Source organism: Hylobates moloch, unplaced genomic scaffold (genome assembly GCF_009828535.3).
Source record: "Hylobates moloch isolate HMO894 unplaced genomic scaffold, HMol_V3 SCAFFOLD_10, whole genome shotgun sequence".
Lineage (NCBI taxonomy): Eukaryota > Metazoa > Chordata > Mammalia > Primates > Hylobatidae > Hylobates > Hylobates moloch.
The window spans coordinates 24,506,724-24,521,072 of record NW_026652285.1 but is presented as its reverse complement, the minus strand read 5'-3'; the positions used below and the strand labels follow the sequence as shown (position 1 = coordinate 24,521,072).

At 40.9% G+C, this 14,349-nt stretch overlaps 2 protein-coding genes across 3 annotated transcripts in view; both read right to left on the bottom strand.

Moving 5' to 3' along the window:
- The window catches only part of LOC116475356 (keratin-associated protein 4-11-like), a 307,240-nt gene that overhangs the window by 256,965 nt on the left and 35,926 nt on the right, over window positions 1-14,349 (bottom strand).
- Window positions 1,714-7,449, bottom strand: KRT27 (keratin 27). 2 transcript variants are annotated; one of them, XM_032163565.2, is made up of 8 exons: window positions 6,948-7,449; window positions 6,073-6,155; window positions 5,220-5,376; window positions 4,620-4,781; window positions 4,411-4,536; window positions 2,426-2,643; window positions 2,160-2,209; window positions 1,714-2,046 (listed from the first exon to the last, which is right to left on the bottom strand). In XM_032163565.2, the coding sequence occupies exons 1-8, from the start codon at window positions 7,392-7,394 to the stop codon at window positions 1,907-1,909; spliced, it is 1,383 nt and encodes a 460-aa protein (XP_032019456.1). In that variant the 5' UTR covers window positions 7,395-7,449; the 3' UTR covers window positions 1,714-1,906. The 2 variants fall into 2 exon arrangements, with proteins under 2 accessions (XP_032019456.1, XP_032019457.1); XM_032163566.2 differs by having other exon boundaries at window positions 1,907-2,046; window positions 2,414-2,643; window positions 6,948-7,394.

Here is a 14,349-nt window from a genome sequence, read left to right as displayed (position 1 = left end):
AATATCGGCCTGGTTTTAGCAGAAAGAATTTATTTCCTGAGTTATGGTGAGTTGGTGGTCAGCCGTTTCAAATACTGTGAAATCTGAGCTAAGTATGGATCACGAGGTCAGGAAATCGAGACCACCCTGGCTAACACGATGAAACCCCGTCTCTAGTGAGAATACAAAAAAATTAGACGGGCGTGATGGCGGGCGCCTGTAGTCCCAGCTACTCGGGAGGCTGAGGCAGGAGAATGGCCTGAACCCAGGAGGCGGAGCTTGCAGTGAGCCAAGATGGCGCCACTGCACTCCAGCCTGGGCAATACAGCGAGACTGTCTCAAAAAAAAAAAAAAGACTTTTTAGTATTACCGTTTACTGTTAGTGTTGTACATTCTACAGGTCTGGAAAATGTATAATGACATGTATCCATTCTTATGGTATTATCCAGAGTATTTTCACAGCCTTAAAAATCCTCTGTGTTCTGCCTGTGCATCCCTCCCCTCCGATTTCTGGCAGCCACTGATCTTTTTACTATCTCCATAGTTTCGCCTTGTACAGAATGTCATATAGTTGGGGTCATACAGTATGTAGACTTTTCAGATTGGCTTCTTTCACTTAGTAATGTACATTTAAGATTCTGTGTCTTTTCATGGCTTGATAGCTCATAGTTTTTTAGCACGAAATAATATTCTGTTGTCTAGAGGTACCACAGTTGTTTATCCATTCGCCAACCAAGAGGACATCTTGGTTGCTTCCACGTTTTGGCAATTACGAATAAAGCTGCTATAAACATCTGTGCACAGGTTTTTGTGTGAATGTAACTTTTCAACTCTTACGTGGTAGGATGTTTCCTTTTCCTAATTTTGATATGAGGGTATATGATGTGAGGACTGGTTAAGTAAAAAGTTAAGTGAGAGGGTATCTGCCTTACATTCACTTAGGTATTATTACATGCATGTGGGAAAGAGAGGAGGAAAGACAGCTTGAAAGTGACTGTGTTTCAACTGTGCTGAACCAATTCTACAGAGTTCAGTAATAGGACACCTGTTCCAGAGAAAAACAGGCTGTTTCTTTTATGGGATTGGTGAGGGGGAACCAAATCTTTCACCCACAAATAAACCTCTGGAGGGTTTTCTGCTGAGTTTAACCTCCTCTCACTCCCAGCCTTGAAATAGATTCATTAATGGTAGGTAGGTGCTGAAATTATTGCACTAAAAGTTACGTTTGACGTGAGAGCCACATGGCTCTGCAGTCTTGGATGGCAAAAACGAAGGAGATAACTTGTGAATTCCTACCCTTATGGTGGAGTGATCAAGATTATGAATTAGATACCTGCTGGAATTCTCCTCTTACCCTTGTCCTCACAGCTCTCTTTTTCCCCTTCTACCTTCAAATATCACTACTTACAGCCTTTCCTTTATGTTTAAGTTTGTTTCTGATTCTTCAGTTTCTTATTTCTACATCTATGAGCATATTGACCTCAGGGACTGGATCTTATTAACTGTTTTATCCTCGTTATCTGGCACATAGTGTGTGCTCAGTAAGTACTTTTCGTATTGAGACAAGGGAGACAAAATTTTACAGAGAAGTAAAAAAGACTCCAACTAGTTTTCATGTTAAACTTACTTCCAACTTGTGAACACCATTGAATTAAACAGAAGAAATTAAAGACAAAATTCATCTCCCATTGGAGGGTATATCTAAAATGCAAAGACTGGCCACAACCAGGGAAGATGACTTGCAACAGGAAGAACTTTTATTGAAACACCACCATAGAGAAAAAGCCAAAGAAATGGTACTATTCTAAAAATAACTCATCTTAATTCATTGGAAGAAAAGCAGAAAAAATAAGGGGGCCCTTATTTAGGAAACTAGTTTCATTTTGGTATTTTAATTCGGGGGCCATTCTGTCTCAGAGGCTAGAGTTCAGGAAGGCACCCTCTGTTCGTTCTTGTTGTTGACTTTGGTGGATTTCTCTTCCATAGTGTGAACTCTGGATGAGAGAACTTTGCCACGAGGATCTATTTCTTCAACAACTGTTTTGACAATGGTGGTTTTAGATGAATCTAAAATGCCACATATAAACTGTTTAGAATTTATCAAATTCATAAATAGGAAATAAAACATCATTTGAAACACAACAAATAAACACCGAATGCCTAACACAGCTTTTGTTTACCTTTTGTCTGATTTCCTGGGCCTCCATAGCCTTTTGATTTAGAACAGGAGCTGTAAAAGTGTAGAGTGCTTATATTAATTATTTCATTCTGTTTTACTGAGGAAACTGAAAAATAATGATTTAAGGTGGAATTCACTGCATTCTGAAATAACACTAAAAGAGTATTATCTATGCGTGATCTAGATCATAGATATTTTGTACTTGATTTCAAATAATCTTTAGTAACCTTAAAAATGAATTGTTTTCTCAATGACAGCAATACTGACCCATCTTCTCCATCTATCAGGAGGCAGTAGGTCTCAATTTCTTTTTCCAGGTGGACCTTGACGTCAAGGAGCTGCTCATACTCGAGTTTCTGGCCCTCGGTCTCGGTTCTGACCTGGTGCAGCTGCTCCTCCAGGGCCCCGATCTGAGCCTGGATCTGCGCCAGCTGTGCACAGTAGTTGCTCTCGGTCTCTGTCAAGGAGCACTCCAGGGAGTGTTTCTGTAGTTTGGTAAGACATGGTTTAATAGAAAAGGTCACAGTGTTTGAGAATAAGCCAAAGCGTTTAAGAGATAATTAAGAGAATTATCCTTACATCATGCAAATAATTATATTTACCCAAAAGATTCCACTTATTCAATATTAATTTTGCCTTTATTAAATGTCATACTACTTTTCTATTTGAGAATGACACAGCTGGTGCTGAATGTCCCTCAGATGCCCAGGTGTGCTAAAAATGATGAAATTGTCTCTTCATAGGGCACAGACTGAAAGATCCCTCCCCTGCACCAACATAGCCTGTGCTTGTAGAGTTTGGCACAATCTGCCACTTTACCCACAACTAGAAGTCCGCCTACACTTTCCTACTCATTTCCAGCCATGTGACAGTCTTGTCTCATGAGGATTGTAGCTCTTCTATTAAAAAGTCATCCTGCAGTGAACTGCATAAACATTCCATGAGTAGAATAAACCACAGAAAATAATTACCTTCTTAGACTTTAAATATAGTAGTTCAATTCATTGGCTTGTGAATCTGAATGGGTTTACAGAGATACTCAGAGGGAACACTCACTGCAATTTTACATGGAATGAAGATGAGAGTGTCTTATCCTTTCACCTGCAAGTACTTCCTATATAAAGCCTTGATTTTATATACATTCATAGCCTCATCTGTGGATAAACTCTGGTGGTTTACTAGCCATAGTGGGAAAAGTATAGACTTGGGAGTTAGAAAATTTGGAGAGAACTTCTGGATTCCTTCATACCCAACTGTGGGACTGTGGGAATTGCTTAATTTCTTTGAATCTCAGAGTCCTCTTTTGGAAATAATGACATGAGTTATAACGTCTGCCCTGCCCATGCCCCGGGGTTGTTGTAGACTCACATGTGGGCGGAAGTGCTGGGCAAACCCTTAATGAAAGCAGTTATGATTATCATTACACATGTTTAGTTTTATAGTCAGCCTTCATGCCTCGACTTTTCCTCTGTCTATGCCACTTACAGAGGAACTTGTAAGTGCTCTTAATTGAGTGGCCAAAAGGAATGCTAGATGAAGCTAGGAGTGGTGCAAATGTATTTCTGCTGTCTTTAAGCGGTAGGATTTTTTTCTTTTTTTTTTAATGGACACTTAAGAATTGTACATATTTATGGGGTTCCATAATTATATTTCAAAACACACAATGTGTAGTGATAGAATCAGGGCAATTAGCATATCCATAGTCCCAAACATTTATCTTTTTTTGTGTGTTGGGAACATTCAAAATCCTCTCTTTGAACTATTTGAAATTATAGAATAAATTATTCTTAACTGTAGTCATTCTACAGTACTATAGAACACTTGAACTGATTCTTCCTATTTCGCTGTAATTTTGTATCCTTTAACCAACCTTTTCCTATCCCCCCATCCCCTTCCCAGGCTCTAGTAAGCACTTATCCCATTCTCTACTTCTATGAGATCAACTTTTTTAGCTTCCACATATGAGTGGTTTTTGATATTTTGACTTATGATAGAAGATTCAAAGTCAAAACGATTTTCTTTTTCCAGTATCTTGACTGTATTTGCTAATTTCTAATATTTCATAATTATTGGCATCCAGCTATACTTTGTAGGCAAAGAGGATTGTCATGTGCAAAATGCAAATGTGTCTTATGTCAAGCACTGTAATTAATGGTTAAAAACTAAAATATGTAATTATGTTGGAAGAAAATTCTCTTCGATTATTTTTTCTCAATTTCTAAAGCAAATCTGTTTTGTAACTTTTCGCTTACCGTTGCTAAGAGGGACTGAAGTTCAATCTCAAGGGTTTGAAGAGTGCGTTTCATCTCGGTAAGCTCATTCTGGGCTGAGGTGGTGGCGCCAGCGTCGTCAGAGATCTGCTGCTGCAGCGAGGCGCTCTGGAACGGCAGGGGCCGCGTTAGGGCGCTGCTGGCTGCGTCCGCGCCCGGCGCCCGGGGAGCGCACCCAAGCGTGGTTTTACCTTCTCGTTGAACCAGGCCTCCGCGTCCCTGCGGTTCTGCTCTGCAAGGGCTTCATACTCAGCTCGCATATTGTTCAGCAGAACCGTGAGGTCTACCCCGGGTGCCGCGTTCATCTCCACGTTCACGTTGCCTCCAGCCGCGCACTGCAGAGCTTTCATTTCCTGAAAGATATTTGTTTAACGGAATTAGGATCTGAATATTTTATTTATTTTATTTTTTGAATTAGGGTCTCGCTCTGATGCCTAGGATGAAATGCAGTGGTGCAATTAGGGCTCACTGCAGCCTCGAATTCCTGGCCTCAAGAGATCCTCCATTCTGGGTCTCCTACAGTGTTGGGATTATAGGCGTGAGCCACTGCGTCTGGCCTGAATATTTTTAAAGGAACCACATGGACAAGATCTATACGGTTAGAAACTTTTTGGGAGGTTTGTTTCTTTTGAGAAGGATGAATAGAACCATCTCAAACAATCTAAGCCTGATGGAGAAACTGACAGGTTCCTTCTTGAATGTTAATTTAAGATATTATATTTATCATCTGAAATTAATTTTAAAATTTGGGAGGGAGGCGATTGTGAGAGCCAGCCGGGTGGAACTTCTACCTCCTCGTGATTCTTCTTGAGGTAAGCGAGCTCCTCACTGAGAGTTTCCAGCTGGATCTCCAGGTCCGTTCTGCACAAGGTCAGCTCATCCAGGACTCTACGCAAACCATTGATGTCCGCCTCAACGCTCTGGTGAAGCGCCAGCTCGTTTTCAAACCTTAGAAAAGTATTTGGAAGCTTCATCATTAGTCATTAGACATGGCACATCACTTTTTAGATCATCATACAACTCAGACTAAGCTTTGAGGTAAAACTACTAAGATAATACTTAAAACTTCAGGCCGGACGCAGTGGCTCACGCCTATAATCCCAGCACTTTGGGAGGCCAAGGCGAGCGGATCACGAGGTCGGGAGATCGAGATCACGGTGAAACCCCGTCTCTACTTAAAAAAATACAAAAAATTAGCCGGGCGCAGTGGTGGGCGCTTGTAGTCTCAGCTACTCGGGAGGCTGAGGCAGGAGAATGGCGTGAACCCAGGAGGCGGAGCTTGCAGTGAGCCGAGATTGCGCCACTGCACTCCAGCCTAGGCGACAGAGCCAGACTCCGTCTCAAAAAAAAAAAAGAACTTCAGTTAGGCTACCTATCATGCAATAAATGCATTTCATTGAAGCAAGAGAATGGTAATAGCCAAAATTCTTTCTCATATGACTTTGACACTCGTTTTTGTTAGTCCCCAAATTTCCGAAGTAAAATTTGTTGCTCAGCTACTCATTCTACTATGCATTTTGTTTAAAACAAATACATGAATAAACAAGAACAAAGACTTGAGCCAACCTCAAATAATTTAGAAGAATAAAGGAAAAAAATGCTTAGACAACTTTTTTTTTCCTGTTTCTCTTCAGCTCTACTTACTTTAGTCTGAAGTCATCAGCTGTTAGTCTTGCATTATCATTTTGCAGGACAACATGGGCGTTACTGGTAGTTGCAGAAATTATCTGACAAATGAGAAGTTAGTTAAGAATGAGGAAATATTTAAGATGCATTTCAAAGTTCCTTGAAATAAAATTACCCATGAAATTATAGTAATATTTCTGGCATCTGTCTCTAATAATCAGACGATTCTTTTGAAGATGGGTAATTTAAGTATGGTCTTTCTCTCTTTTGTGTTTTTTTTTTTTGAGACCGAGTCTCGCTCTGTTGCCCAGGTTGGAGTGCAGTGGCATGATCTTGGCTCACTGCAACTTCCACCTCCCGGATTCAAGTGATTCTCCTGCCTCAGCCTCCCAAGTAGCTGAGATTACAGGCATGTGCCACCACGCTCGGCCAATTTTTGTAGTTTTAGTAGAAACAGGGTTTCACCATGTTGGCCAGGCTGGTCTTGAACCCCTAACCTCAAGTGATCCACCTGCCTTAGCCTCCCAAAGTGCTGGGATTAGAGGCATGAACCACTGTGCCTGACCAGGTGTGGTCTCTTTTATTTCCTACCCCAAGCATTAAAAAAAGCTCTTTCTATGGGAAAGCCTATAAATATATAACTGGAGACATTGGGCAGCTTTTGATATTTTAATATTACCAAAAGCATACACACATACCTAATACCACGTGATGGACGTGCCATGTTCAAATATTAGAATTTATTAGAAATTATTTTTAATATTGAAAATGAACTCCTAAAATTTAGAAGCTGAGGGCAAAGCCCTGTTATTGTGATAGCTTATACACTTGCGCATCTGTGAGTGGCTAAACACTCTCAGGAGTGCTAACACTCACGCCATGGCGTTTCTTACCTGGTTCTTAAGTTCGTCAATAATTGGGAAATATCTGCTGTAATCATGATCAAGGCCACGGCAAGAACCAGGTCCAAATTTCTCATACCACCCCTTGATCTTCTGCTCCAAGTCGGCGTTGGCCTCCTCTAGGGTTCGAACATTCTCCAGGTAGGAGGCCAAGCGATCGTTGAGGTTCTGCATGGTCACCTTCTCATTGCCAGAGAGGAGGCCGTGCTCATTCCCTGTGAAGGCAGCACAGGAAGCACTTCCCCCGCCCAGGCCTCCGCCATAGCCTCCTGCAGATGAGCTGCCCCCAAAAGCACAAGAGGAGAAGCCACTTCCAATGCCTGGCACAATGCATGTGTTTCCAGCCCCAAAGCCTGCTCCCCCGCTAGAGAGCCTCACGGAGCCAGTGCCCCCACAAGAGCCAAGCCTCCTGGAGGTAGAAGAAAAGCGCACAGACATGGTGTCCAGGCTGGAGCGTTTGTTTCTGCGGTGATGCTCTGATGGTGAACGTCCTACTCAAACAGCTTGGTTTGCCTTTATATACACATTATTAGGGTGTTTCTTGATGAGCTTTGCTCATAGCCAAATGATGTTTGCCAGCTCATTGTGAATTATCCATAATGGGGTGATTTTTTTTTTAATGAATGGCTTTACCATACTGTGTCCATTTCTGTAGGTGGATAGTTATCGTAGGGTTATTTGTTATCTCTGGAGTTGGACAGGGTGGAGTATTATCAGGATTATTATAGTGATGCATTTCAGATTTAGTATGAGTAACCCTTCCTGTCTTCCAGCCTTCAGGAATGCATAATACCTATAAGAATAAAAAAGTATGATAGACAGATTTCTCTTTCCCTTGCTCAAATCAGCATTGCATTTTCTTCAACAATGAAGTATCATAGTCATAGTTTTCTGTCAGATATGTTGAAAATAATTTCAAGACTGTGTGTCCATGGTACCAGAAGAAGGAGGGGAGGTCCTAAAGGAAAACTGAGGCATTAAAGGGAATCTTCTTTGGAGACAGAAAGTGTTCCTTTGATCCTTATCCTTCCTGAATTACCATTTCATCTGTACTGGTTTTCTGTCTAAGTTCCGTTGCTAACCAGGTTAAGTAAACGAATTGGTCACCTCCTCGGGCCTCAGTTTCCACATCTGTAAAGTGAAGGGTCTAGACTGTGGTCTCTATATTCCCTTTCTACCTCACAGATTGCTCATATTTCTGCATTCCTTCTGTTGTCTGTGCATTTCCATAGCACTTTTCTGCATTGCTTCTTGTACTTTTCACCTCTTACTTATTTCTGAATTGTGGCCCCGCTATTTTACTGAAATTAACCTCCCAAACATCACTGCACATCTCTAATCATCATTTCTTTTATTTATTCTCCTATACCCTCTTGGTTACATTCAATACAACCTCAGTCTGATGAGTCTGATCGACTTCCAGACAGTTGCTTTCTGAGAAATTTTCTACATCTCATGTTGCTCCCCTTTTCTCTTCCACTTATAGCTCCTGTGCCCTATCTTTGTCATTTCTTATAGTTTTGTGCTTGGTATTTACGACTCTCTCTCTCTCTCTTTTTTTTTTTTTGACAGGGTCTCGTTTTGTCACCCAGGCCAAAGTGGAGTGACATGATCACAGCTCACTGCAGCCTCAACCTCCCAGGCTCAAGTGATCCTCCCACCTCAGCCTACCAAATATCTGGGACTACAGGCACATGCCACCATGCCTGGCTAATCTGTGTATTTTTTTGCAGAGATGGGGTTTGCCATGTTGTCCAGGCTGGTCTTGAATGCCTGGGCTCGACAGATCCTCCCACCTTGGCCTCCCAAAGTGCTGGGATTATAGGCAGGAGCCACCTCCCTGTCTTAATGTAGATTTTCCCTCACTGACTTGTCCCTTCTGTTTTACTACTTCCCTCTTTCCCATCTCTTTGCCTTTGTTCATGTTATTCTTTCCACCTGGTTTTCTTCTTCAGACTAAAAATTATAACAAATCATTTGAGATCTTACATTTGCCAAGAATGAGGCGGAGCTTGCAGTGAGCCGAGATCGTGCCACTGCACTCCAGCCTGGGCGACAGAGTAAGACTCCATCTCAAAAAAAAAAAAAAAAAAAAGAAAATGAGAGACTTGGTCAAAGAAGAACAATATCAAGTAGGTCTTCTGGAAAGAGAGAAGGGAGAAATGATGAAGAAATTATTTTATAAACATATTTTCTGAATTACTACTCAGAACTAAACAGCTGAGCTTCTAAATACAAAGAGACCACCAAGAACCATGAATGATAAATGAACAACAACCACAGTGAGGCACATCCACAGGATCTTTCAGAGAACCATGGCTGGGGGAGGGGGTGACAAACAACTACTTAAAATGTCAGGACCAAAACCAACACATATTCAATTTTAGGAAAGCCATCATTCTAGTGAAGAATGCTTTCAAAATACAAACCCAGGCCAGGCGCAGTGGCTCACGCCTGTAATTCAAGCACTCTGGGAGGCCGAGGGGGGGGCGGATCACTTGAGATCAGGAGTTCAAGACCAGCCTGGCCAACATGGTGAAACCCTGTCTCTACTAAAAATACGAAAATTAGCTGGACCGTGGTGGTGCATGCCTGTAATCCCAGCTATTTGGGAGGCTGAGGCAGGAGAATCGCTTGAACCCAGGAGGCAGAGGTTGCAGTGAGCTGTGATCACACCACTGTACTCCAGCCTGGTCGACAGAGCGAGACTGTCTCTTAAGAAAAAAAAAAGTGAATGCAAAATGATATCCAACCTTTTATTTCTAATCCTTTCCTAAGGTTTGTCACCTCATTTCTAAGTTTTTTTCTAATTGTGACTTATGTAGAGAACCAAAATTCTCTACTTTAACAACCACGGTGAGGGTGGAATAAAAATCTTTTCAGACGTGAAAAGTCTCAAAAAAATTATCTTCTTTGCACATTTTGTCAGGAAGCCACTAGAGAGAAAAACATGAAAAAGGAAAACTTAGGTTCCTGGAAATGGAGTTCCAATGTGAACACACTGAGTGTTCCCACATGACAGCTGGGTAGCAGGCTTAAAAAACAGCCAATATTGCATAGGAGGACAGGAGATTCTGAAAGCGAGATCTTCAAGGGGATAGATGAAAATGATTGCTTGGTAGTTTTAATTGCATAAGAAAGTGGCATGAGGGATAAAGATACGGAGAAAACAGGGTTAAACTAGTTAGAAAATCGTTATAACTTCAACTCTAAGTGTCCTTCATGAATTCAGAAGGGAATGGAACAGCCTAGATCCTGTGAATTCTCAAAACTGATCAGCCATGGTTCCCTCCTGGGAGAGCAACCCACGATGAGGAGAAACTGCTGGGGGAAGAATCAAAATTATTCAGGAGAGGGTCATAGAGAGGGAGGAAACAGAAGAACTAGATACAAGTTGGGGACGGAAAAAAAGATAGGAAATTTCAGAAATCAAGCCAATGTATTTTTGAATCCTAGATAAAAACAAGAGAAAAGGGAGCTCTGTGAAGTTAGTAAAGCTATTTGGAATTATACTTTATTATTATTATTATTATTTTTTGAGATGGAGTCTCACTCTATTGCCCTGGCTGGAGTGCAGTGGCACGATCTCGGCTCACTGCAACTTCTGCCTCCCAGGTTCAAGCCATTCTCCTGCCTGAGTCTCCTGAGTAGCTGGGATTACAGGCATGCACCGCCACACCCAGCTACTTTTGTATTTTTAGTGGAGAAGGGATTTCACCATGTTGGCCAGGCTGGTCTCGAACTCTTGACCTCAAATGATCCACCTGCTTCGGCCTCCCAAAGTGTTGGGATTACAGGCGTGAGCCACCATGCCCGGCCTGGAATGATACTTCAGTCTAGAAGTTAAGGAACGTGAATTGGCAATAAAACCAAGCAAAAGAAAAGGATTGAAGTAAAATCCCATGAAATGTTAATACAAGATAATAAGGATGAGGAGCTGAATAGTGTCCCTATAGAAAATGAAAGCATACCGGAAAGACATACCTACAGAACTGAGTAAGATACAACCCACCATTTCAAAGTGACTTAAAATCGCTAAAAATGATAAAAGAAAAAAAAAATTCCCATAAACCAGAATTAGAAAAAAACTTAGAAATGCGGTGACAAACCTTAGGAAACGATTAGAAATAAAAGGAAAAAAACCTAATTAAACTAAGATACAATCACAGAAAATGAGAAATTTAGGGGAAATCAGTCCCCAGAAGAAAGACGTATTCTGGAAATAATCTTAAATAAAATATTAGCAAATGTAATTCATTAATATATTAAATAGCAGAAAATATCCCAAGGAAGTTATTTACCAGAAATGAGAATGACTCAATATGATATGGAGCAGATAAAAGTGTCCGATGACAGAAACCACATGATCACCTTAAAAGTACTAGAAGAAAACGTGGGCCCCAGCAGTTGTAAAACTCAGAACCTAGGATGGAAATTTTTATAAATATGACAATGAATTTTATATTCCTATATGATGACAAAAATCGAAAGAAAAATAGAAATGTCAAAACATTTGCTACACCCAGTAACAAGTGGCAATTTATTTCCCTTGCAAAAAGCTCCCACAAATCTTGGGTTTTTGTTAAAAGAAGGAATAGCAGCATGTAGTTTTTGCTTTAACAATCACTCGAGTACAGTGGTTGCATTCCTTTTCCTTCAGATCGAGACTGATTTTTGGGAAGTACTTTAAGTGTAGCAACCCACTTCAGCAAAAAGCAGAGTGAAGCTTCAAGGATTGGAGAAGAACAGGTCATCATTAGCAGAATGTGCAAAGAACTCAGGAGCCCTAGAATTCCACCCAGCAAAGGAAAATTAGTGAACCAAAGGCTGTAGTCTGTTTTTACACGCCAAGGAAGGGAGGACAGATTTAAGACCCAAAAGCCTGAGGACATGTTTCCTTCCATCCTGTGGACTCAATAGAACTTAAAGGAAACTTATCCAGAATTTAATTTTACTCCCATTCCTTTGCTGAATAGATAGATACACAGTGAATTCTGGTTTATTTTTTTCAGCAAGAAGTGGTGAATTTATAGTTGGCCTTTGAAGTCAACAGTCCCCTCACCACAAAGTGTAGTGTGCACTTTCTGTGCTGTAATGGGCCTTGCCTTGGAAAGCAGGCCACCATGAAGACAGTTAAAAAAAAAATCAATGTGTCATGAGCATACCTGATAAGCAGGTCTGGCATCATAGGCATAAAGCCTGTGTGTTCTGTTGCACAAGGTCTCATGTTCAGAAAGGCCCCACATTTGGATTAATGCTGTCCCGTTACCATCTTGAAAATCTTAGTTTCAAGATGGTAACAGAACTTTATCTTTTAACCTGTCTCTTGTTAGTGAATTCTGATGGGACCATGGGGGCATACAAGTGAACATAGAAGTATGCCAGATATGTTTGCCTGCAGGTGCTCCTTACTGTCTCAGGGGCATATGCCCATGTCCCCAACATTCTGGTGGATCCACAAGGTGCAGGGTCTAACAAAAACCTAAAGCAAGTACAAGGTAAGTATATTGTGTCTATGACTGAGTAATCCCAATTTCTATCAAACCCAAGAAGCCAGGCTTTCCATTCAAACCAGAACTTGCTCTGTGAGTATAGAAAGAAGACATTGGTCTTCTAAAAAATATGAAGGACCAAGGAACCCTATCATACACTTTTTTTTTTTTTTTGAAACAGAGTCTTGCTCTGTCACCCAGGCTGGAGTGCAGTGGTGCCATCTCGGCTCACTGCAACCGCCACCTCCTGGGTTCAAGTGATTCTCGTGCCTCAGCCTCCTGAGTAGCTGGGATTACAGGCGTGTGCCACCAAGCCCAGCTAATTTTTGTATTTTTAGTAGAGATGGGGTTTCTCCCTGTTGGCCAGGCTGGTCTCGAACTCCTGACCTCAGGTGATCCAACCGCCTTGGACTCCCAAAGTGTTGAGATTACAAGAGTGAGCCACCATGCCCGGCCTATCATATAGTTTTTTCTGCTGCTTTCCTGCTTGCCTGTGTTGCCAACTGCGTAAGTGGAAAATGATGACATAGAAAGATCAAACAATCCATAGTTCCTTTTCCTTTCAGTCTTCTTATTCATTGGTAAACCAAAGGTAGAGAATGCTGGTAGAAGGTGGGTATATACAGAAGTGAAATAAAAACAATTGAGTTTGTTTTGTGCAGTGTTTCCACTGTTTTGGTAGGAACAAAATACATATGCATGTATGAGCTACAAATTATGAATTGTCGTGATTTTGGGGATTCTGTATACAAGTTAAATGTTCTTTTGCTTGGATTTCAAACTGGCATGGCACAATATAAAAATGAATGGTAACACATATGCCAATAACCTAAAACTTTAATTTTTCTTTATGATATGGTTTGGTTCTGTGCCTCCACCCAAATCTCACCTTGAATTGTAATCCCCATGTGTCGAGAGAGGGAAGTGATTGGATTATGGGGGTGGTTTCCCCCTGGTGTTCTCTGAGATAGTGTGAATTCTCACGAGATCTGATGGTTTTATAAACAGTAGTTTTTCCTGTGCCCTCATACTCTCTGTCTTTCCTGCTGCTATGTGAAGAAGGTCTTTGGTTTCCTTCACCTCTGCCTTGACTGCAAGTTTACTGAGGCCTCCCCAGCCATATGGAACTATGAGTCAATTAAACCTCTTTTCTTTATAAATTACCCAGTCTCAGGTAGTTTCTTTATAGCAGTGTGAGAATGGACTAATACACTTTACTTAGAACAAAACTAGATTGCAAAAAAAAAAAAAAAAAAAGAAAAAAGAAAACAACAACAACAATGATGACAACAACAACAGAAAACCCCAAATCAAAACAACAAAATCCAGGACAAGTTGAAAACATAAATGCAGATGCAAGGAAACAGCTTGATATTTTAGTGCCTTTGGGTGATACATTTTGCCTGATTGTTGAACAAGGAATCCCATGTTTTCATTTGGCACTAGGTCCTGAAAATTATGTAGCTGGCCCTGAATATTGTACATTTGGAAATTATTTCTCTATGGATTTCTAGTATTTGCTTCATTTGATGGCTTTTGGCTAAAGATTTTGTAAATATCTCGTTCTTCACCACTTCTCTGAATCCCATGTGACTGGAGGATTGTGAGATAGAATTCCTTCTCTTGCTGGAGATTTTCACTGGAATCAGGCCATATACCGGAGAAATAAAGGAGCTGCTTTCCTTTTAGAAATTTTAATATTTGTTGGGAATTCCTACCATGCATTTTGATCCAGAAAGGTATAAATAGTCATAATCACAAGAATCATGATGTTCATCAACCTCATGGGGCTTCACGTTCGAGAACAGGTGTTGGTGGGTTAAATTTGGCCTGCCATGTGTTTTTGTACAGACTGTGAGCTAGGAATGGTTTTACATTTTCAAATGGTTGAAAAAAGTTAA

Coding starts and splice junctions, on each gene's coding strand:
- KRT27 (XM_032163566.2), bottom strand. CDS start 7,394: ATGTCTGTGCGCTTTTCTTCTACCTCCAGGAGGCTTGGCTCTTGTGGG. Junction 6,156..6,947: donor TTGACGAACTTAAGAACCAG/GTAAGAAACGCC, acceptor CTCATTTGTCAG/ATAATTTCTGCAACTACCAG. Junction 4,782..5,219: donor TCAAGAAGAATCACGAGGAG/GTAGAAGTTCCA, acceptor AATATCTTTCAG/GAAATGAAAGCTCTGCAGTG.